Raw genomic sequence first — 24795 nt, 5'->3', positions numbered from 1 at the left:
TTTTTTTTAAGATAATCTTTTTTTTTTTAAAGACTTGCTTTTTTTTTTTTTTAATTTTTATTTATTTATTTATTTATTTATTTATTTATGGCTGTGTTGGGTCTTCGTCTCTGTGCAAGGGCTTTCTCCAGTTGCGGCAAGCGGGGGCCACTCTTCATCGCGGTGCGCGGGCCTCTCACTGTCGCGGCCTCTCTCGCTGCGGAGCACAGGCTCCAGACGCGCAGGCTCAGTAGTTATGGCTCACGGGCCTAGTCGCTCCGCGGCACGTGGGATCCTCCCAGACCAGGGCTCGAACCCGTGTCCCCTGCATCGGCAGGCAGATTCTCAACCACTGCGCCACCAGGGAAGCCCCAGAATGATTTTTTTAAAAAGTGCAGCTCTGAGCCTTGATTTTTCTCTTGATCCCAGACACCGAGCCTCCTTTTCACCTGTGGGTACCAGGAGCCGCCTCCACTCCAGGCCATGAGGTGGTCACTCGGCTTACGCTGTGTTCCCCACCTGTCCCCTACTCTCCCCGGGCCTGGGAGGAAAGTGCCACCTCCTCCATGAAGGCTCCCTCAACCTTTGGATGTTCTGGAGGCACTGGGCTTGTTCTCCCAGAGGCAGGTGTGGGGCTGGCTCACTCCTTGTAGTGACGCTGGACTCACGGGCACCGAACGAACACTTACAGGAGGGCCGCTCACAGCCCCGGCAGGGTCGGTGCCTCCAGGTGCGTACAAGGGTAGGGTGTCAAGTACATTCGACTGTCCACATTCTGAGTTCCATGAGTTTCGTTCTAGCCTTTCGTTTCTCCTCCGGATGATGGCCCTTCTGTGCTTTCCTCCTCCGCTTTCTAAAGAGGTCAGTCAGAGCCGGGAGCTCGCCGTCTCGCCTGCGGGGGCCAACCCGGGTCCTATCTTCTCGATAAAACGTGGCCGAGGCCCCTAGGAGTGGAGAGAAAAAGACACTCACTCTACTGGTCTCTGAGCAGGGGTCACAAAGGACATTTTGGCTGCTTTTCAAGAGGCTGTCTTTACAATCCTGACGAGACAGGAGCACTGGCGCTGAACTTACTTAAGGTCATGGCAGGCGATCCAGGGGTGGACCTGAGAGCCAGACCCGAGTGTCCTGACTGCCGCCTGAACCCCGTGGGGACAAGGCTGCTGCTGCTTTGCCCAGCGCCGTCATTTCAACTGCGCTTGTACAAGATGCTCTGTAAAGTTAGCTAAGGCTACTTCACCGAAACAAATGCATGTCTAGGAAACACAAAAGACCTTTTTTTAAAAAAAATTTTATATTTATTTATTTTTGGCTGCATTGGGTCTTTGTTGCTGCACATGGGCTTTCTCTAGTTGCGGTGAGTGGGGGCTACTCTTCGTTGCGGTGAGCGGGCTTCTCGTTGTTGTGGCTTCTCTCGTACGGGCTCTAGGTGCGCGGGCTTCAGTAGTGGTGGCGCACGGGCTTAGTTGCTCTGTGGCATGTGGGATCTTCCTGGACCAGGGCTCGAACCCGTGTCCCCTACATTGGCGGGTGGATTCTTAACCACTGCGCCACCATGGAAGCCCCAAAAGACCTTCATTACTCCCTTCTCTCCGAATACTTCTTATGCCCAGACTGTGTCACAGGTGAGAGCGAGCAATGGTCCTCGGCTGGGGCCACGTCCCACGGCTGCCCCAGATGACACCGGTTCCCGCATGGAGCAGGTGGGTCCTGGCGGGCGGCTGGTGGAGAGCCCCTAGGCTCTACTGCACCTCTCGACGACTAGTAATAAGATTTCAGTGTGGACTGCAAAACCACAAAACAAATTGATAAGATCACAAGTCAAGCAACCAAAACTTGGAGGGTATCTAATTATATACATGAACTCTGAGGATGGCATAAGACGACACAGGGAATTTCTTACACACAGTAGGACAACTCTCTCTCCCAACACATACAAAGTGAATTTGGATGACATCCACCTTTGAAAAATAAAAAACACATTTATTTGAACAGCAAGAAAAAAAATTGCAATTTATTAAGATTCAACAAAGCGTTGTACTTTTGAAAGCAACTTTCGGTGCATTTTCTTCAACAATCACATTCTATGAGGAAAAACATTAAAAGCCACAAACTTGTCTTTTAATCTCAAGAGTTACAGACATCTTTAATTCAAAATAAAAGTTCAAAGAAAAAAACCAAACCCACCCCAACAAAAAACAAAAACAAACAGAGAGGTTCTTTACTTCCATCCTCAATTTAAAAATATCAGTTTTCTACAACTCGATGCTAAATGCAGCATGGGAAGCTGTATGTCTGGGTGCACACGGGCACGCACGCACGTATATTTGGTGTACATACGCAGGGACGTGTACACCAAATATACAGAACGCATGTAATGGCAATGAGATGCACTTACTCTGAGGAAGGTCTGTTTAGCTAAATACACTACTGAACTTGAGAAAAAAGTCTTGAACCAGTTTGTGCATAGTTCATGATCCTCTATAAAACCAGCTTTTGTTGATCTACAATTTTGCAGGAACTTTTTTTTCTTTTTTTTTTTTGTTTTTTTTGTTTTTGTTTTGATAAAACCATTAAAAAGCTAATTAAAAAAAATGTAATGCACAAGTTTCCTGATCAAGCAGGCAGGGAGCACATGTTCATATATTTTTTTAAACATACTCAAGGGTATGTTACTCCATTGTCTTTCTTTCTTGCAAAACAATCAAAACATTGATCATTTTTAAAACATAAAGCAATTTTTAATATATAAAGCACTCTTCGAACATCTATTTCCTTTGAGTCCATTATTTGGTACATACGTAACTGCTACACGTTAGAGATTAGGTATCTTTCTTCTTTGTGTTTTTTTTTTTTCCTCTTTTTTCTTTTTTTTCTTTATTTTTTGTTTGTTTTTTAATAACATCTTCAGTGCTAGGAGTTGGGTTACAAAATACATGAAATGGTGTGGAGCTGCCCCTCGGGAACCCTGGCTTTCCTGAGAGCGCATCCGCGTGTGCAAGACAGTGACCACAACTCGTCACCTGGACGAAGGGGACAGTCGACAGAGTCCACGACGGTGGCCGGAGGGGAAAACAACACTGTTCAATCCCAGAGCTCTGAAGTAGCGGATCTGCATTCTGAAAATAGGTTTCTTTACGACGGAAGTCTTTTTTTTTTCTTTTTTTTTTTAAATTCCTTTTTAAAATTTTTTTATTTTAAAGTCTGAAGGAGAAAAAAAGGTCTGTAAACAGGTGGGAGCCCTCACCTCGGGCTCCTCCGAAAGCAGTCACAACCCACGTCCAAGTGCTTGTTTCCGTTCCTCCTGCGGAACCATCCACCCTCTACAAGTATCTATGGCCACAGTTCAATGAGAGTTTTTTTCTCTTTAACTTTATATTCCAAATGGAAAAATGGTGCAATACTCTGGTAATAATTTTCTTGCATTAGTCCACAATAAAAAGCTGCTAAAGGTAGATATACATATTATTTCTCCAGAGATATACACTGTAATTTTTAAACGCAATAACAGAGTCCTTGAGTAAACATTTACACATGAATTGTCACCGGCCCTGTCCTATGAATTCTCTTTAATGTATAGGATTAGCTAAAGGAAGGGCAGGGACACTCAGTGCAAAGTTAGAAGCTAATAATAACAAACGTTTGACCAATGCGCCAAAAAAAAAAAGCACATACTGAATAAAAGGGAAAACCCACAGTTAAATCCCTCACACACTTAACACACGAACACAGAAAGTGCGCACGCACACGCACGCACACACACACGTGCTTCTGTTTCAACACACACACACATAGGCTGTGAACTTAGAAATTTTTCCTAGAGCCTGTTTCTGCGTACTGATGCCAACCTGGAAGTGTAGAATTAGACTTAGAAAGTGTTCACATTTCATTATTGGCCTGCTGGATTCAAGTATTTGCATGTTTGATATGTCTATTTTTTTTAACTTTTAAAAAATATTTTTTGGGATTAAAAAAAATGACATGAAAAAGTAATGAAACAAGGGTAATGTGCATAGGCGGATCCGTGGGAACAGAGAACAGATCGCAGACCGCTCCTTCCGCTCGGCTCACTGGTCTGGGCCGCCAGGACCGCGTCCCAGTGATGGACGCCAGCTCCCCCTGATTACGGGGTCCGCCTCTGGTAATGTGCATAATCGTCACAGGCTCGTTTTAAATAGGCTTTCTCGTCTCCCTCCCTCCCTCCCCCCCCTTGATAAAATAACCCTTTCCAGCCCACAATCTGAAAAGTGCCCTTCATGATAGAACTATTCTAAGCAGCTTTTATACTTAAAAAATCAAAATGACAACACACCATACATACATAAGACGACACAAAATAAAAAGCTGTGAGAAGCATCCTGTCATTACACATGACACTGACCCAGCGCAGCCCGCACTGTCTTGGGAACAGTTCGCAAGGACTGCGGCCAAGGTTCGTCTTCAGTACTGGACAGAGGTACTCGAAAGGGCTGCCGGGCTGCTCGGGTCAAGCGGGGTCCTCAGCGACGCCCGGACTGGAAAGGGTCAGCGTTTCTTCCTAGTGCTGATGATTGCGGCACCCATGCGGCCTCTCTGGGCTAGATGGACTCCCCACTGAGAAGGTCGCCGGGAAGCAGAGTGTTCAGCGGGGTGGGGCTTCCGATGACCCTGCCGTCGTCGCTACTGGGGGGGCCCCACAGGCTGCTGGAGTACTGGGGGACCCCGCCCCACAGCAGGTCGCTGCTCCCTTTGCCTGCCAGGCACGGGGCGTTCCAGTGGCCAGTGTCGCTGCGCACCAGGCCGTGGGAGCTGCCCGAGGCGCCCAGCCGCGTCTGGCTGGTCCCAGCGCTGGGCTGCCAGCTGGAGGTGGGTGGCAGTGCTTGGCCTTGGGCTAAGAAACGGTTCACTTCTTCTTCGCCAGCGAACTCGGCCAAGATGGTAGTGTTTCCCAGAACACACCTAAAAGAGCAGGACAGCAACAAAAATAAGAGCTGGTTTTTTGAAAAGATACACAGAATTAACAAACCTTTAGCTAGACTAACCAAGAAAAAAAGAAGACACGAATAAACAAAATCAGAAATGAAAGGGAGACATTACAACTGATACCACAGAAATACACAGGATGTGCCAACAAACTGGATAATCTAGAAGAAATGTTCAAATTTCTAGAAACATATGATTTACCAAAATTGAATCATCAAGAAATAGAAAATCTGAATGGACCAATAATGAGTAAGGAGGTTGAATCAATAATCAATCAGCTGATTACTCCCAATACAGAAAAGCCCAGGACCACAGATGGTTTCAATGATGAATTCTACCAAACACCTAAAGGGGAATTAACATCAATTCTTCTCAAACTTTTCCAAAAAACTGAAGAGGAGGGAACACTCCCAAACTCATTTTATAAGGCCAATATTACCCTGATACTAAAGCCAGATAAGGACACCACAAACAAACAAACAAAACAAAAAACAAAACCCCAAAAAACACACACAAAAACAAACAAAAAACACAGACCAATATAAATGAATATAGATGCAAAAATTCTCAAAAAAGTAAAAATTCTCAACAAAGTACACGCCGGTTAAGTGGGACTTATCTCTGGGATTCAGGCAGGGGTGGTGGTTCAACATATGTAAATCAATAAATGGGATACACCACATTAACAGAATGGAAGATCAAAATCATGTGATCATCTTAACAGGCGTAGAAATAGCATTTGACAAAACACCACATCCTTTCATCATGAAGACTCCTCAACAAATAGGGTACAGAAAGAACAGGCCTCAACATAATAAAAACCATACATATACACAAAGCTAACATCATTTTCAATGGTAAGAGGTTGAAAGCTTTTCTTCTAAGGTCAGGAACGAGACAAGGGTGCTCACTCTCACCTCTTCTTTTCGATATAGTATTGGAAGTCTTAGCCAGAGCAATCAGGCAAGATAAAGAAATAAAAAGTATCCAAGCTGGAAGGGAAGAAGTAAAATTTATTTGCAGATGACATCATCTTACATAGAGATAATCCTAAAGACTCCATCAAACATCTGTTGGAAGTAATCAAAGAATTCAGTAAAATTGCAGAATATAAAATCAACACACAGAAAGCAGTTGCATTTCTTTCTATACACTAACAATGAAATATCTGAGAAAGAAATAAAGAAAAAATCCAATTCACAATAGTATCAAAAACAATAAAATACTTAGGAATAAATTCAACCAAGGAAGTGAAAGATCTGTACCATGGAAACTACAAGACTTTGATGAAAGAAATTGAAGAAGATACAAAAGGAAAGCCATCCTGTATTAATGGATTGAAAGAATTAAAAATATTCTTAAAATGTCCATACAACCTAAAGCCATCTATAGATTCAATGCAATCCCTATCATATTCCAATGGCATTCTTCATAGAAATGTATCAACAATCCTAAAATGCGTACGGAACCACAAAAGACCCCAAATAGCCAAAGCAATCCTGAGAAAGAACAAAGCTGGAGGCATCAAACTTCCCGATTTCAAACAACACTACAAAGCTACAGTAATCAAAACAGTATGGTACTGGCATAAAAACAGATACACAGACCAATGGAACAGAATAGAGAGTCCAGAAATAGATTCCCCACATATACAGTCAACTAATATTTGACAAGGGCACCAAGAATACTCAATGGGGAAAGGATAGTCCCCTCGATAAATGGTGTTGGGAAAACTGGATGACCACATGCAAAAAAATGAAACTGGACCCCTACCATACACCACTCACAAAAGTTAAACTTGAAATGGACTAAAGACTTAAACATAAGACCTGAAACCATAAAACTCCTAGAAGCAAACATAGGGAAAAAACTCCTTGACACTGGTCTTGGCAACAAAATTTTTGGATATGACACCAAAAGCACAAGCAACAAAAGAAAAAATCAACAAGTGGGACTACATCAAACTAAAAAGCTTCTGCACAGCAAAGGAAACCATCAACAAAATGAAAAGACAACCTATAAAATGGGAAAAGTATTTGCAAACCATCTATCTGATATAGAGAATATCCTGTAACTCAAATATATAGAGAACTCATATAACTCAATAACAAAAAAACCTCAAACAATCTGATTAAAAAATGGGCAAAGGGGCTTCCCTGATGGCGCAGTGGTTGAGAATCTGCCTGCCAATGCAGGGGACACGGGTTCGAGCCCTGGTCTGGGAAGATCCCACATGCCACGGAGCAACTGGGCCCGTGAGCCACAATTACTGAGCCTGCGCGTCTGGAGCCTGTGCTCCGCAGCAAGAGAGGCCGCGATGGTGAGAGGCCCGCGCACCGCGATGAAGAGTGGTCCCCACTTGCCTTAGCTGGAGAAAGCCCTCGCACAGAAACGAAGACTCAACACAGTCATAAATAAATAAATAAAAGAACGTGAATTTCTTAAAAAAAAAAAAAAAAAAAAAATGGGCAAAGGAACTGAATAGACATCTTCCCAAAGAAGACACAGAAATGGCCAACAGACACATGAAAAGATGCTCAGCATCACTAATCATCAGGGAAATGCAAGTCAAAACCACAATGAGGTATCACCTCACACTAGTTAGAATGGCTATCATCAAGAAGACAAGAAATAACAAGTGTTGGTGAGGATGTGGAGAAAAGGAAACCCTCCTACACTGTTGGTGGGAACGTAAATTGGTGCAGCCACTGTGGAAAAAGTATAGAGGTTCCTCAAAAAGTTCAGACTAGAACAACCATACGATCCAGCAAGCCCACTTCTGCATATATATCCAAAGGAAATGAATATAGGCTATTGAAGAGATAGATATCTGAACTCCCATGTTTACTGCAGCATTACTTAAATAGTCAAGATATGGAAACAACTTAATTGTCAACAAATCAGTGGATAAAGAAGATGTTATATATATATATATATATATATATATATATACACACACACACACACACACACACACATATATATACACACACACATATACACGCACACACAGATACAAACAGACACATTGGAATATTATTCAGCCATGAGAAAGAAGGAAATCCTGCAACAACATGGATTAATCCTGAGGGGCTTAGGCTAAGTGAGATAAGTCAAAGATAAATACTGCATGATATTAATCACATACGGAATCTAAAAAAGCCAAACTTGTCAAAACATTCGGGAGTAGAATGGTGGTGACCAGGGGCTGTGGGTGGGAAATGGGGAGAGGCTGGTCTCAGGGTACAAATTTCCAGTTAGAAGATGAGTGAGTTCTGGGGAGCTCGTGTACAGTGTGGTGACTACAGTTAGCAATTCTGTATCCTTTACTTCAAAGTTGCTGAGACAGTAGATCTTAAATGTTCTCACCACAAAAAGGAAATAATAATCATGTGCCCTGATGTGGGTGTTAGCTCACACGGTGGTAACCATATTGCAATATATAAATGTGTCAAATCAACACTACACTCTAAACTGACACACTGTTGTATGCCAGTTACATCTCAAAACAAAAACTCAAAACAAACACACAAAAAAAGCAGAACAGGGGTCATGTGAGCGGAGCAGCTCTGTGTCTTCCTGTGTTCACCTCGCTGGCGTTCCCTTTTTTTTAAAAAATGGGAAAAGGGCAGCTGGAGGCTTCATGTCACAGGCCACCCAGAAATGGTCCTGCAGTTCACGTTTTAGTATAGCTATTTCCAAGGCCAGATCATGACCCTTTTTCTCACTTTAGAATTCTAGCAGCTATGTTGTGTCGGTGCAGAGAGCACATTCTTAAGGAAGTGCATGAATGGACCATTAAACTTGGGCATCATTTAGGGTCAGTGCAATTTATACCCCGGGCTAAAAATAGGAATGATTAACTTCTAGGGCCCACACCCCAAGTGATGTCACTGAGTAGGTCTATTCACACATCTCATCAAAAGCGTCCTTTAGTCAGGGGAGAGGAGTTGGCTGCAGGGCCCACTACAAGGCCCAGCAGTGGGCCTGAATGTGTCGTATGCCTGGAGATATCTATGGACAGAGCATCTTCTATCACTGGGCTCTACACCTGCTCTCTTGGGGGACCCTTTCCCTACTGGGTGGTGGGGGCCAAGCCACGGCACTTCAGCAGCAGAAGAAACCGACACGTCACAAGACACCTATTACGGGGTGAATTGTGTCCCCCCAAATTCATATGTTGAAGCCCTAAGCCCCAAGACCTCACTGTGCCTGTATTTGGAAAGAGGTCTTTAAAGAGGGAATTAAGGTAATATGAGGTCAGGAGGGTGGCCCTAATTAGACTGGTGTCCTTAGAAGGAGAGGAAGTCAGGACACAGACACACTCAGGCTGAGAGACTTGAGGACACAGGACTGGCCAGCCGAGTGCAAGCCGAGGAGAGAGGCCCCGGGGGCAGCCGACCCTGTCCACACCACGTCGGACTTCCCGCCCGCCCGCGGTGCTCTGTGGCTGCGGCCCCAGGACTCGCCCACAACGCCCAGCCCCGGCACCACTGGGCCGCAGCCAGGGCCGCGCGGGGCAGGGGAGGGACATACATGTGCAGGGACTTCTGGGCCTTGGCGGCTTCCTCCTTGGAGCTGTACCGGACCACGGCGTTGCCTTGGGTTAGGTTCAGGTGGAATGTGATGAGAGGCCCGTGCTGCAAGCACAGCGTCCGCAGGGTGGAGCCATCGATCTGATTGAGGAAGCAGAGGGGCGGTAACACGTGTCCTGGGAATTCTTCACTACACACGTTTATGAAATCCAGGTGCACGGTACCTTGGGAAGATGTCTGTCCTTGAAAGGGCTTACTATATGATTATGGTATTAACCTTTTGCACCTTGTAACTTACTGTGTAATTTAAAATCTTGGACATTTCAGTTATAGTTTCTGAGTTGGGCTAACAGAAGAAGGAGGAAACCCTGCTTTGGTTCCGACCCCCTCTCGCCAGAGCACATCACACAGAGTCTCGCGGCCCCCGACCCTGGGAAAGGTGAGCACAGGCCAAATCGTTCTGGAGTGGGTACAGGTGAGCAATTCTGTTTATAAGGGGACACTCTTTAAGCCTTGGAAGAGTGAAAGGTAAACAATGCACCAGGAACATGGTTAAATGACCCCTGCTGCCGGCGCTGCCTTTGGGCCCTGAGTGAGGCCTCGGGTCACCGACAAGGCCCTCAGGCCTGGCGATGCCCCCACCGGGTGCCTGTACCTGGGGCGTGAGGTTGCGGAGAACGAGCCAGCTGCTTGTCCTTCCTGAGGTGTCAGTACTCCAGGCAGAACCTGTGCCCAGGGAAGAACCCGGTCAACAAGGCTGCGGTGAGTCAGACAGCTCTTCCCAGTGCCCTCCCGTCTCACCACACGGACGCAGCACGGGCTGAACCTGTGCTCCAAGCCTCTCCCAACCCCTGGAAACCAACCCACAGTCCCTGCAGACCCCCGGGAGGCGGGTGTGGCGGCAGAGACTTGAGAACTGCCTGGAAGTTCTGGTCTCCTCCTCTGCCCCCCGCTCCCCAGCTTTATAATCAATGCTCTAAAATCCCACTTGCTAACAAAAACGAAGCAGACTTGCAGGGCTGGCTTCACTCTCAGCTTCTTAAATGCCCTGTGCACCCCCTCATCCCCGCAGTTCAGCAGGGGGCCGGAAGAAGCCTCCAGGGCTGCAACTTAGGATGGGGTGGTGCGCTCACACTGGGAATCGAGACCCTCATGCTGGTTGATCGGGCCTCTCCGAGGGCCCGGTGCGGCCCCTCAGTGGGTGCCGAGACCGCCCGCCCGGACCTCCTGGCTCCGAACAAAGCTGTGTGTGCGAGCACCCAGGGCTGATGCTGAAACACAGGCAGCAGAGCCTGGGCCCAGATAATCCCCGAGGGTCTAGGGTGCCTTGGCCCCTCCTAAGCCCTCCCAGGGTCCAGGAGTCCTTACAAAGGAGCTGCAGGACAAAATGATAGGCATCTTCCCTAAAGGACAAGCGGAGCAGGCACGGACACCCCCGTCCCCGCCACCCCGTTTGGACACGAGAACGGACGCGTACCCGAGGAGTAGGAGCTGGTCCAGCCGAGGGGACTGGCTCCCCAGGTGGAGGAAGGCTTGGGATTGGTTAACCCTGGAGGAGGCCTTGTGGGTGCAGTAGTGTTTCTGGGCACCTTCCACAGTTCATGAGACAGAGAGGCTTGTGTGTGAGAGGCAGGGCCAGAGGACCACGTCGATTTAATGTCTGACAGTTTACCTGGAAAGGCAGAGAAGTGGAGCACAGGCATTCCTGAGACAGAGAAGGAAAGTCACGGCAGCGCCTAGGGAATCACACCAGGCGCTCTCTGGCTCCAGGGGACTGCGTGACCGAAATGAAGCACCAAGTCGAGCTCCCACACGAGGACCACAGGCATCCTCTCTCTTGAATTTCTGCCCAGAGACACAGTCTGCTGGTGTCCGGTATAGATCTTGCCAGTATTTCTGATACTTAATTTGCTAAATGTGCCAGACATGAGCTTGCCACCCAGAAAAACAGCATTTTTGTAGTTCAGTGTTAAAGCTAATTTAACAAATTCTGCTGGGACACATCTTATCGCATAACAAACTAATCAAGGTCAAGAGCCTTTACGCCGTTTCTTTAGGTGTCAGCCCCCTTGCAAAGCAACGCCCCCTCTGACATAACCCGCCTGAGCTCACGTTGACCAGCGTCATCTTTGCGGCTTTGAGACTCGCTCTCCACGCCTATAGAAACGGGTGTGGCCGAGGGCTGAGCGGTTTGGCATCTTGGCACCTTGGCTGGGGAAAGCCTGTTTTAAGGCTCTTGGGGAGACAAACCAAAACCAGTAATGACCACCAGCCCCAGCCCCTCCTGTGCCCGGGGCACCTGCCACGCCCGCTTCAGCGGCCCAGCGCTGCGAGGACAGCAGGCAGAGTGGTCGCTGTCACCATGCTCCTCGGGCAGCAGGGCAGCGCCCAGGCCGGCACAAGCCCCGTGTGGAGCACCTCTGCCACCCTGGCGGCCAGGGTCGACTGCAGCTTCACAACAACAAATGCTAATCTGAGCAAAGGCGTCACTGATCAGAAAAACCAAAATGCCATAAAAAACTGCCTGAGATACGGGAAGATGGTTTTGTTTGCCCATCTCTTTAGCCAAATGATTGGGAAGTATTAAAGGCCTAATGCATCCCCTTTGTAAACATTAGAGAGAATAAACATTTGAAGGAATAGACACAATCCAGAAGCTCTTTTTCTCTCTCTTTTTAAATAAGATGCTAAAGTACATCAAAACTACTTTCTCCCCTAGGCACTGGTATAAAAGGAATTCCTACAGCATTCTTACATGAATTTAAACAAAGTCTGGATGAGAAGGCTGGTGGAATGCAGAAACATATTTGAAGAAATTTATAAACAATAAACCCTCTTTACTTAAGTTCCACCTCTTTTTATAAACCTGTACACATTCTGTTTGTGTGTGTGTCCATTATCTCTCTCTATCCTTGTCTTAAAATTTCCAGATAACAATTCCTTTGAAGTTACTATGACAAAACAATTCTCAATTCTCCTCTCAGCCTAAAAGAAATTTCTAACTTGAAAGACTCGTGAAGTCTATACTGAGAGAGGAATAACCCAGGCCCTGCATTGATCCCAGAGACGGCAGTGAAGCATGGGGCTGCTGTGGCCTCCTAGTCCCTGGTGGCCAACGCAAGTTAACAGCACGTCCCCAGAGGTTGCCGCCTTCAGGTCTTTAAGCCTCGTATACCCCTGGTCTCATGGCCACGGCAGGAAGGGAGGAGAGGGGAAAGCAGCTGTGTCACATCCTGCCCTGGGGAGTTTACAGAATCCCCGGACCTTCGTGACAGCCCACGGAGGAGGTGTCACCATTCCCACTCCACTGGGGGGTGGGGAGGGTGGGAAGGGGGTGGGGAGGTGGGAGCAGTGGTGCCCGAGGCCCCACGGCTGCTCAGCAAAGCTCAGGCCCGCTCTCCATCATACCACATGGCCTCCCAGCTCAGGGAGGAGCAGACAGACCACCGGGAAAAGCCAGGCCGTCCGTTTTGTTTGCGGAAAGAGAGAAAAGGCTACCTGCAAGTCGAGAGGCCAGGTGCGTACCTGCGATACTAGGAGCGGGCGCGAGGCTGCTGAGGGAGCGACTGTAGCCGGAGGCAGCGAGCGGCCAGGCACTCGAGGAAGGCAGCGTGGCATTCTGAGATGACGGTGGGGAGGACCCTGCAGAACCAAACGCGGCACTAAGAAAGCTGAGCACGGGCCTGCGGGGTGAGCCGCTCAGCTTGGGCGTGAGAGTCCTAACAGCCAAGAACCAACGTCCTCCTAGGCTGCCGCTTGTGCAAATGGTGGAAAATGAGAGCGTGACGCGGCCAAGACCATGGGGAGGAGAGGAAGCCACGGGCACACCGCCGCCTCTGGGGGCCCGGGGCCCTGGGAGAGGCCGGGGTGGGGTGGGGGAGACCGGGCAGCGGGAGGGAAGAGAACGACCACCGAGTGTTTACAACAACACGTCCGAGTTCGGAAGGATCCCATGGGTTTCCGCTTCCAAGTAAGATAAAAATAAAAACACAGGGCCAACTCCACCTTTTCACACCTCCAACAAGATCCACAGAACTGAAAACAAAACTCCAAGCTTTCTGTTACAGATTTTGCCATAAAAAGACCAGCACTTTTCTTGACTCAAAAGGTCTCACGTATCCCATCTCCCCCATTCGTATTTCTCTTTTTAATAAGGGAATAATGAGGAGAAATGTGTGCTAGTAACTGTGTCACTGTGAGCTATCGTGTCCCCAGAACCGCGGTTCCCTCTGTCGAGGATCCTGTGCCTGCTCCTGGGCGGGGGGCTGACGGGGTGTGGCCCCCGGAGCACCCCTACCGGTGCTGTTTCCACGTCACCCCGTCCGTTTTCTGAGGAAAGCAGGAAGCCGGGTAAGAGGGAGGAGGAAGCAGTGGTGACTTGTGGGTTAAAGCAGGGTGGATCAGTGCTCTTCTGACTTGGCAAGTCACTTGGCCAGTGTGTGGAAGCTGGCCGGGGGAGGGGACAGGCGCACACAACAGTCTGGCTGTCAAGTTTACTACCGTGAACAGAATCTCACGGGCCCCTGACGTAGGGCCCCAGCTGGGATGGCACTGAACAACCTCAGGAGTACCCTTCACGGGGACTACCAGGCATGTGGCACTTCCCAGACTTGTGCAGTCTACAACCTGCACAGCTGTTTACAGCTGCTCTGCTGTAACTGACCTCCTTAGAATATGGCACGAGAGTGGATGAACATTAAAATTTATTTGTAATCTGCAGGTCTTCAATTTTAAAAGATGTCAGCTTTACTGACAACCTAATGGTAGTTCCTGAACCCTCTGCTTCCATTTACCAACAAAATGCAATCAACCCAAGATCCCGAATTATAGACTATTTAACCCTACGTGGCATTTCTTTTATAATTAACAGTAGGGTACTTAGATTTTAACAGTGGTCTAGTTTTGACGTTTTTAGTTTAATAGTGGAAATTGTCCCATAAAATTATGGTTAATTTTCCTTTTCGTATCAATTTGTCAGGAGATGGCACAGCTGCATTTTACCATTCTGGTTAATATTCACCTCATAAAGGTTAAAACTATAAATAACATCCAAACAAATACTGGGCTAATTTAAATTTTTAATATCAAATCAGAACTTAACACCAATGACAATAAATAAAAACAAAAATGCAAATAAAAACCCAACACCTAGTATACTCAATAAAAGAAAATTCCATTATGAAAATATGTAAAATAAATAAGCCAACAACAAGAGGTCAGTGGCATTTCTCACTCTTTTCCTTCTGGGCACATTTTCTCAATTTTTTTCTCTGTATTTTATTTATTTGTTTATTTATTTTATTTTTGGCTGCGTTGGGTCTTCGTTGCTGCGCACGGGCTTTCTCTAGCTGCAGCGAGCAGGGCCTGCTCTTCGTAGCGGTGCGTGGGCTTCTCATTGTGGTGGCTTCTCTCGTTGCGGAGCACAGGCTCCAGGTGTGCGGGCTTCAGTAGTTGCGGCGCGTGGGCTCAGTAGTTGTGGCTCACGGGCTCTAGAGCGCAGGTTCAGTAGTTGTGGCGCATGGGCTTAGTTGCTCCGTGGCATGTGGGATCTTCCAAGCCCAGGGCTCGAACCCATGTCCCCTGCACTGGCAGGCGGATTCCTAACCACTGCGCCACCAGGGAAGTCCCTTCTCTGTATTTTAGATCAAGATGGTCACTCAAAAATACGACAGGCTTTTGTGGCTGGGCCCTGAGCGAGGTCAGCCCCTGGGGCGCCTGAAGGCCCTCGAGTGTGGGGTGCGGCACGTGGGCCCTGGAGAGGGGTGGTCAGCGAGGTCTGGCCTTTGCAGTTTACTTCTGGCCCTGCGGCTGTGGTGCCTTTTGTAAATAAGTTCTACATAAAGATCCGTTCACCCCGCCCCTTCTCTCAGATAAACAAACCAGGAGGCGGGGGAGCCAGGGCTTTCCGGGGCGAGGCCTGGTCACGGGGTGGAGGAGGCGCCGTCCCCGGGCTCCAGCCCCCAGAAGTCACACAGGGCCATGTGAGGCTGCAGGGAGCTCTCTCTGTCCTACAGCTGAGGTCCCGTTTCAGCCAACGTCTCTGAGGCTAAGCTTCCCTCTGCCCTGACGTTCGTCTCATCTGCTCAGCTCTGCCCTCGGAACTCCCCTGCCCCTCCAGGAGGCCTGTGTCGCGTCACGGCACACGCGTGCAAAGGCGGAGGTGGCCCACGATGCCCCAGGTGCCAGGGACCACGGGCTGACCATCAGGCACCAGTTGGGAAGCTCTGCTCTGTGCTGAGCAGCCTCGACTCTTTGCAAGGTCTTCTACTGCCCTGATCGGCATGGCTCACCCACCCTCCACAACCTCGAACACGTTGACCCACCCCGCTGCCCGGCTCAACCCTGCGGCCACACGCAGGGTGCCGAGGGGCGATGGCCAAGTCTCACCTCTGGCTGTGCCACCCCCCGGTCCCCACCACTTCAAACAGGCTCCACGTCCCACAGCCTCTCGTCCCCCGTGCCACTCATCCGTCCCCGACCTCGGGGTGGCCTGCAACGTCCCCGCTCTGAGATGCAGCCGCCTCACGACACGAGGAATGCACGGCACTCAATGGGAAGGTGATCTGTGTTTATGGCGCTTTTCTACGTGAACCACAGGCACACGCAGAATCCTGTCACTTGAAAGAACCATTGATAAGAACTGCCTCTCCCCCACAGGCCATATTGAGGTAGGAAACCTAAATTAATGTTTTGGGAAATATCCGAGTGGCCTTATTAGTGCTGAGCATCTCTGGTAAGCTGGCTATTCTTTCCCATTATTAGAATTATGAGGATAAAACTCCATCAGCAATGGCACTTACAGAGCATCTTCATTTGCAGGCTTTAAGGGACGGCAAGTTACTGCCCTTCTTGATACTGCACTTGAAATCTATGTTTATGTTCTGTAACCTTGCAGCTCAGCTCATCACCTGCTCTGACTGGATCCTGAAGTCTGAAGAGGGTGTGCCAAACCTTACAGCATCAGGAGTTTGTGCCAGGAAAGAAGTCCTGGCAAAGGATCTCAGTCTTTTTACCAGACTTTTTGAGGAAAGGAAAAATTGGCTGATATGGATGAGTAAAGGGTCAGTTCACTTCTAGCTCAGAGATTTCAAGTGGAAACCTTTTTCTTAAAAAGCTTGATGGTTAATATTGTTATTTTATAACACAATGTTTATAAAAAACGATGTGTTAATAAATCCAGCAGAGACACTGAACCCAAATCAATTTCCATTTCCCCATAAGCACTGTGCTGCATCAGACGGCAAGAGAAGGTCCCCGTCGGACGTGCCCTGCACATCCCGGCCTCACCACCCACACCCTCCCGCTGCCCTGGAGCGCCTGCACGGAGACCACTGCATGGACACGGGCGGGGCGCCCCCTCACCTCCACTCTTGAGGAGGTAGCGGTTGACATCCTGTATGGTGGTATTGATGGTAGGCCCGGTGGGGACACTTCCAGGAGTGACGTCAGGGTCATTCTCGGGATCTATATTCTGAAGTCCTTTCCAGGGAACTCCAGGATGGAACTCTGGAAAATTCCAAACAAATGAAAATCAACACATGAGTATTAGAGCACCTTCATCTTGCTTCATGATAGTTTATGGAAATGTTTACAATCTGCTAATTAAGTTAAGAGGCACACTTTAGACTTTCTTTAGTAAATCATCAATCCTTCGGAACAAACTAGGTATTATAGCTACCACGCTGAACACTGAGATGGGTGTCCAGACGGGAGGATAAAACCCAGACGTACTCTGACCAGATGGGACACAGCGCCCCTTCCCCACTCTCCTTCCCCTCTCTCCTTCCCCACTCTCCTTGCCCTCTCTCCTTCCACTGAACTGAGCGCTGCAGAAAACCCTGTGATGCCAACCACACCCACAATTTATCTGATGAATGGATTTCCAATGAAAAAGCCAAAGCTATGGGGTTAAGGTTTCCAGGATTCTGAGCTTGGATCCTGGCTTCTCCTGGGCCTAATCGCTCCCGTAGGCTTGGTGTGTCCTGATCGGCTGCCACAGGGAAATGTGCACACTCTTTCTTACCTGGGGGCCAGTTGATGCTGGAGCCATTTGAGATTTTATCACTGTCAGACTTGGCACGTGACCAGCTGTGGGGAACAGCTACAGGAGGAGTGGCTGGTGACTCACTGCTCTGGATTAAATCGTACCGGCCATAGGAGTCGTCGATGGAGGACTTAGCTGGAGGCCCAATGCTCAGACCTCCAGGGATAGCACCTGGGGGGACGGCAGGGAATAAAAGAGCCGAGTGAACAGGGGACCCCGAGTCCCTGTGCTGGGCGCCGGGCCTTGCCCTTTGCAGAGGTGCATGAACTGTCAGACTCGGTTTGGCCAGCACTTTCTGGGGGAAGTGACTATTCCAGTTAGCCCAAACTTGGCCTTGAAAGACAAACTCTTTAAGAACGGTTTCAGTTTTTCAAGTTGGAATTCTTGATGAATGCATACCCACACCACGGTGAAGCTCTCTGGGGACAGCCTGTGAGTCCCTGTGGTCAGCTGTTGTCCTTGTTGTTGCCTGTGCCCCTTCCCCAGTCCGCTGCCCTCACTACGGAAAGACAAACTGGCATGTGGACTTGGAGGCCTTAACCCCGCCCACCCTGGGCGACTGAGCTCTCTCCTGCCAAAGAAAGTGCCCAAACAGCACGTGATGATTTTCTTGTAATGATGATTAACCATTAGAAAGAATTTTCTTTTTAGAATGCCTTATATCAAGAGAGAATTATAAACCCTATTAAATTTCCTTTGCTGTTTATGCTACCAGGAAATTAAGAGCTCAATTTAATGCAAGTGAGATCACCTCCTATGGTTATTAGCTTTTTTTTTTTCCCCCCGGCCATGCCTCGCAGCTTGCGGGATCTTAGTTCCCCGACGAGGGACTGAACGCTGGCCCCAGCAGTGAAAGCGCCAAATCCTAACCACTGGACCGCCAGGGAATTCCCTGGTTGTTAGCATTTGCTGTTTCTCTTTTCTAGGCATTAGATTTTCTATTGTGTTTTATCATTTTATTGAAAAAATTTTCTTTTAGACAAAGTTTTGGTTGAAGATACAGATACATGAGTGTGCAGCCATGACCTGTATTCTTCGTTGCTTTGGGGCATTTTCAATTACTTCTTGGTTTGTAGCTAAGGTGTGAAAGTTGAGGCTTCGAGAGGTTTGATCATTGACTACCTGGGATCTGACATACTCTGTAATGAAGTGGAATATATATGTTTAACTTATTGAGGTAACACTGGTTTCTGACATCTAAGTTTCACGGGTATGACATTGCATTTCGACTTTTGTCTACACCACAGGGCGCTCACCACCAACAGCTTAGTTTACATCCGTCTCCACGCAGTTGACCCCCTTTCCCCATTTTGCTCTCCACCCACCCCTTTCCCTCTGGTTACCACTACTCTAGTTCCCTGTATCTCTGTGTTTGTTTTTGTTTGGTTTGGTCTCTTGGAATATTTTCTATTCAGCTTTCAGCACTGAATTCTTAGAAGAGAAATGCAGTACGAGTAATGAAACGAGGATAATCAGCGAGTAGAAAAGAAGTGACCAGACTCCAGGCACCTCGGCTTGGACGTACCATGCTTGCTGGGGTTCTGGTCGAGTGGAGAAGCAGCACCAGGTAAGTTATCCATCGGGTTGGGATGTGTCCACTGAGGGAGGCGTGACTGGGACTGAGACGGGTCCTTCACTGATAAACCACCAGTCATGTCCATGCTGCTGACATTCATGTTTGGGTTCAGTCCAGCTAAAAATAAAAACGCTATCAGGATATGTCTGCTCTTCCTCTAAACGTTCACTTTCTAAAGCTCTCCTAGAGAATCAATCTAAGTCTTAATTCACAGCCAAATATTTTAAACGTAACTTTTAATGCTGGAGGAAAAAACCCCTTTTTGCCTTTTTAATAACATATATCTCTAGGAATTTTATTCCTAAATTAAGGGGACGATGGTAACAAATAGTCTTTGATTAAGTAAGACCAATGATTCTCTTCATTTTACTTGCTTTGGTGCCAAACGTGGTCCTGAAGCTTCTCAGTCAGAGCCCACGGAAAAACAGAACAAGTCCAAACAACTAGGAAAATCTTTTCTGATCTCAGGGCATCTTGTGCAAACTAACCAGATCCAAACCAGTCTCTCAGAGACATAAATGGTACCCTAAGGTCCCACCGACAGAACAAGCTGGTGGGGAGACCCCAAATCTGCCTTTAGTGAACTCACTTTACAAAAGTCTGCTCTTAAGGAGTTTATGAATTAAACATAAAACTCCCTTAAAGGACTTGAACTATTTCAAAGTGCGGGTGCTACCATCTGCCCCCGCTGGAATGTGAGCTGATCCTGGGTTTATTTCTTACAGCTAAAGGCAGGCACGCACTGGGGCACGTGACAAGTGCCATCACTGTGCTGGGTTAGTGGAGAGGGATGAGGGGGACGATAGCAAAAAGGCTGAAGTGAAGAGTCCCTGATGGGACACCCGTCATGAGCTGGGCAGGCTGCTTGGCCGGACAGAATGACCAGTGCAGGTGCGACCCAGTGTTTCCAGGCCATTTCTAACCTGCGGTTCCCACACCACATGTCCTGGTACAGAAGCAAAGGTAGCGAACATTTTTGTTCTTAACTTTAAATCAAGAGCTTCAAACTCAAATGCCCATATGGGCCAAGTGGGCAACACAAATGAAGGTGATGCGGGCCTGGTGGGGACAGCGCCCGCCCTGCTACAGGTGCTACCCGTGCAACCAGTGAATGGAACACAGGCCCAAGGCAGCCATTTTCAAGAGAAGCCAGAAGCCACTTTTAGTTGAAAATTTCCAATTTTTAAATGTTGGCAATCTCACACACACACACACACACACACACACACACACACACACACACACTGCAGACCTAACCAAATGCCCGTGGGAGTCCGACACCACTGGGGTCTACCTTCACCTCCACCCACACAGACCCAGTCAGGTGAGGGCACAACCGTTAGGTCGGGCTTCAGACTGGCCTCCAGAGCGCCCCAAGTCCCATGGCCGGGCCCCACCCTCCCCGTCTCGTTTCTTTCTGTTCCTCCCTCCACTGGCAGCCAGCCTGGCCGGCCCTCGCTGACACCAACGGCCCCGGGACGGGCCCTTCTTCCATGCGACGCTGGCTCTGCTCCACTGGAACTCTACTCGTTTGAGGTCCATGCTTAAACCCTGCTCTGGTTTTTCTTTCACTGCTCAAGGTGACCACGCACTCTCCCTTCCCTAAGCTCTGCAATAACGACATTGCACTGCCTACGAAGGCTGGTCTTCGTTTTTATATGCCTGGTCTTCCTGGGAAGACGACAAGCTCGGGAGTCAAGACAGCATCTGGAGAAGAGGCTGCACGGGAAGGAAGGCGGACGGGACTTACAGCTGCTGAGGAAAAGGGGTGAGAACCAGCCAGAGAGGCAATTTCACAAGCTAACTTTCTTACACTTTATTAGCTATCTATTTTTAACACATTTATTTTATTTTTTTTTTTTTTTTAATTATTTTATTTTATTTTTTTAAATTTATGGTTGTGTTGGGTCTTCGTTTCTGTGCGAGGGCTTTCTCTAGTTGCGGCAAGTGGGGGCCACTCTTCATCGCGGTGCGCAGACCTCTCACTATGGCAGCCTCTCTTGTTGCGGAGCACAGGCTCCAGACGCACAGGCTCAGTAACTGTGGCTCACGGGCCCAGTCGCTCCGCGGCATGTGGGATCTTCCCAGACCAGGGCTCGAACCCGTGTCCCCTGCATTGGCAGGCAGATTCTCAACCACTGCGCCACCAGGAAAGCCCAACACATTTATTTTTAAACTTTAATGTGATTATAAAATATTATCAGAAGTATTTTTCATCAATTTTGAAGATTCAAGGCACTAATTTTTTCACTTGTAGTAAGAAAAAACCTTTAAGGGTAAAGATTTGTGTACTTCGTTTTCTAAATATTGGTTAAGAGGACAGATGGATACTAGGATACTAGGAAGCTGAAGCTAAACATTTTAGGACAATAGATGGAAATGAATTTTCTTCTAAAACAACTATTGTTAAAAAAGAAGTATTTACATAAGTAGCCAACATTCTACTAAGTGGTTGCTATTACAAAGTACTTTGCCTGTTAGTTCACTAAATCTTTAGAAGAACCCTATGAGGTAAGTATTCCCACTTTACAGATGGGGAAATTAAGGCAAAGAGCAGCCAGGCAGCTTAGTCGTGGGGGCAGTGTGGTGGTCTGATTTCTAAGGCAGGTCTTAACTACTAGACTATTCTGCTTCTTCAACACAGAGGAAAGTAATGGGCGGGACAATCATGAAGGGACAGAAGAACCGTAGTTTAGCATTTGTCAGTTTTGTATTAAAGACACACCACACTGGTTACATGTCAAGTAGAGAGTGCTCATGTGATCAGAACATACCTCTCTTCTCAGAGACGTTGGTACTATTACACAGAAAGGGACATCATTAGCCGAAATTCGCTGTCACTCAACTGGCCTTTGACCCTTTGGATATGTATTTCTCAGGTAACTAATTCCCTTTGCCCTGTAGCTTCAGACTCTAACAGCCAACCTGACAAGCCTGAGGCGCTTTCACCTGCTTCTGGATTCTTACAGCAAATTACAGCTGACCCTCGAACAACGCAGGGGTCACAAATCCGGGTATAACTTTACACCCGGTCCTCTGTACCTGCAAACTCAACCAACCGCAGGTCACGTAGCACCGTTATTTATGGGAAAAAACCCATGTGTAAGTGGACCACGCTGCTTCAGCCCGTGTTGTTCATGGGTCAACGGTATTCCCCGTACAATCACTTTCCTGACACAGCCCTTCTGACGGTCTTCAGCGTCGTAACCTGTGTCCCTCCTGGCTGGCCTGTGTGACCTCGAGGGCGGCACCACATCTGCCACTGGCCTGCGGGTTTCAAGTGCTGGGCGGGCGCCCTATCGGTTGGGGGTGAGGGCGTGCGTGTTGATCGGGGTGATTACACAATCGTGCTCTGCACTATAGGACTTGTGTGGACAACCATGGCTTTTTAAGAAGTGCCTGGTTCACGGACATCTGCACACCTTTCCTGTTCCCGGCATTTCAGGCTGGAGAGAGCCAGGGATGGAACAAAGCGCCGATTCAACAGTGGAGAGGAGATCATTCTGGTACTACTTTCAAAGATTTTATACTGAAAGCACTTATGGGCGCAGCAAAATTCTTGCTCTGCGAAGACAGCTAGGGTCCCTCCCTTACGAAGGAGACTTGAGACAGCCTCGCTCTGGAACTGCATCTCTGCCCGGCTATTTCAGCCCCGCCAGGCGCACGCGGTCGGCGTTGAGCTGGACTCACCGAGAGGGTAGGGAGCGAAGGTGCTGGGTGAAGACTGCTGCTCTTTGGTCTGCAGGTCGGGGAGGCCGGGGGCCTGGGGGTGGGGAGGGAAGCTGTCCAGGGCCGATTTGCCTGCAGAGGGGTGCAGAGACAGGTGCGGCGGGGGCGGCGGCGGCTTCACGAGCAGGGCCTGGGCCAGCTGGCGCTGGTGCTGCTGGATCTGCTGCTGCAGGTTAGTGATTGTGCGCGCAACCTGCGGGCGGGGACGCACGGTCAGCGGGTCGGGAGGGCCGCCCGGGCCGCCCTCCTCCCCAGCCCAGGTGACGCCGAGGCTTTCAAAACGGGAGGCTGAGCGAGAGAGAAGCCAGTGACAAGTAACTGGTCAGGGGAGGTGACAGCTAGCGACCCGGCTGAGCCGCCCGGGGGGCGCCTACTTGCTGCTCCTGTTGTCTCATGGGTCCGGAAACGTTCCGCTGGGCCTGTAGCATCTGCTGCTGGATCTGTAAACGTTGGTATGCCTGTGGACACAAAGAGAAGCATCCGGTAGATTGTAAGAAAGCCCCAACAAAGGGTTCCACTTCTGTACATTAGTTTAAAAAAAAAAAAAAAAAAAAAGGCACAGATTCTCGGTCCCCTTACCATCCTGTGGTTTAAGCATAGCGTGAGGCATGAAGCTTTTTCAAAAGGAGACATGTCTTTCCAAAACCTTTCTAGTGCACAGACTTTACAAAGTAACTCAGTCAGTACCCCTGTTTAGTGCTGGTAATGAGGTTTGTTAGCAAATATTTTTCAGTTAATGAAGAGATCAAAATTCTTCTGCTCGATTCATATAAACTAAAAATAAAAAGAAATGAGGGGAAAATAAAAATTTTTTTTTCCCTTATAAAGATGCAAGTTGTCCAGAATGGCTCAGGCAATGTGGCGGGACAGCAGTGATCGGCGGTCACAGAATAATACACGTTAAAGGGCTCGTAACGACCAGGAGCCACGGGTGGTCTCGGTCCACAGGGAGCCTGAAATCCAGACTTGTGGCTCTTCTGCCACACAGACCCCGTCCACAAAGCCAGCGAGAATGATCGTCAGATTCTTCCCAAAATGAGGCAGAAGGCCGGATCATTTGTTTCGAAAGTTGGCTGAATATTGTAAATCTTTTCTTTACGACATGGATTTTTGGGGACGTTTTGGGCAAGAGGATTTATTGAAATAGAATCCAAGTAGAAGTAGAGATTATACTACTAGAAATGCCTCATTAATCTGTAAATTAGAGAGGAATAAAATACTTCACTTAAGTGAATCCGTATAGGCTCTAAAACTTAACCTTAGGATGTACTGAAACTTCATTTTACGAATTTTTCCGGAAAAAAATGTCAAAACAGTGTACATTGTTTTTAAAACAGAGCAGATTAAACATAATCCAACATTTTCTTGGTATCTTTTACACTACAGAGGTCAATAAAAATTATGTATAAATAAGGGATTCCAGAACATCAGTACGACTGATAATGAGTTCTGTCTCACGTCAGAATCCAGCCGTCCTCTGTGTTATCAAGGAGTAGAAAGCTGTTTTCCTCTGCAGTGAGAGCTCTAAACAGCATGCTTCTCAGCTGCTCCCTGAGGTCAGTGGTCCGTTCCTGGCGCTGGCGGCAGCACACCGCCCAGGGGCCTTACAGCATGCCTGGGAGGCAGCTTGGCGCCCTTTTCCGAGTGAAGTCCAGTCCCGGCCCGGACCCCGTGCCCAGGGCCCTGGGTACTTCACTGCACTGCGGCTTGTCCTAGGTCACCTCCACCCCACCTGGCCACTCTACCTGGAACCAGACACCCAGACGGTCAGACGTGCGTCTAACAAACGCTGAAGGGTCAGGACTGAGAGCCCAGGGCTCCCCCGTAAGGAAAGGCTGGCAGCATGGTTTTGTCTATTGGAGGCTCTTCTTCCTTCATGACTCCTGGTCATTTTCGAGGAGCTGTTGGGCAAGACTTCTAAATAAATCAGGTGTCAACGTATTACAGAAGGAAATAATATACTGGGTCCT

At 48.2% G+C, this 24795-nt stretch overlaps 1 protein-coding gene across 5 annotated transcripts in view; it reads right to left on the bottom strand.

Moving 5' to 3' along the window:
* Positions 1 to 4218: 4218 nt before the first annotated feature.
* The window catches only part of TNRC6C (trinucleotide repeat containing adaptor 6C), a 133853-nt gene continuing 113276 nt past the window's right edge, over positions 4219 to 24795 (bottom strand). For 2 of the 5 annotated variants that reach the window (XM_059908719.1, XM_059908717.1), the window contains 10 exons: positions 23200 to 23283; positions 22787 to 23018; positions 19046 to 19213; positions 17500 to 17691; positions 16839 to 16982; positions 13002 to 13118; positions 10954 to 11148; positions 10132 to 10202; positions 9478 to 9617; positions 4219 to 4917 (listed from right to left, as the gene is read on the bottom strand). In XM_059908719.1, the coding sequence (XP_059764702.1) occupies positions 4557 to 4917; positions 9478 to 9617; positions 10132 to 10202; positions 10954 to 11148; positions 13002 to 13118; positions 16839 to 16982; positions 17500 to 17691; positions 19046 to 19213; positions 22787 to 23018; positions 23200 to 23283 (1704 nt within the window). In that variant the 3' untranslated portion in view covers positions 4219 to 4556. The other 3 variants (XM_059908718.1, XM_059908720.1, XM_059908721.1) reach the window with 3 other exon arrangements.

This window comes from Balaenoptera ricei, chromosome 20 (genome assembly GCF_028023285.1).
Source record: "Balaenoptera ricei isolate mBalRic1 chromosome 20, mBalRic1.hap2, whole genome shotgun sequence".
NCBI classification, from domain to species: domain Eukaryota; kingdom Metazoa; phylum Chordata; class Mammalia; order Artiodactyla; family Balaenopteridae; genus Balaenoptera; species Balaenoptera ricei.
This window is presented reverse-complemented; position numbering and strand designations above follow the sequence as displayed.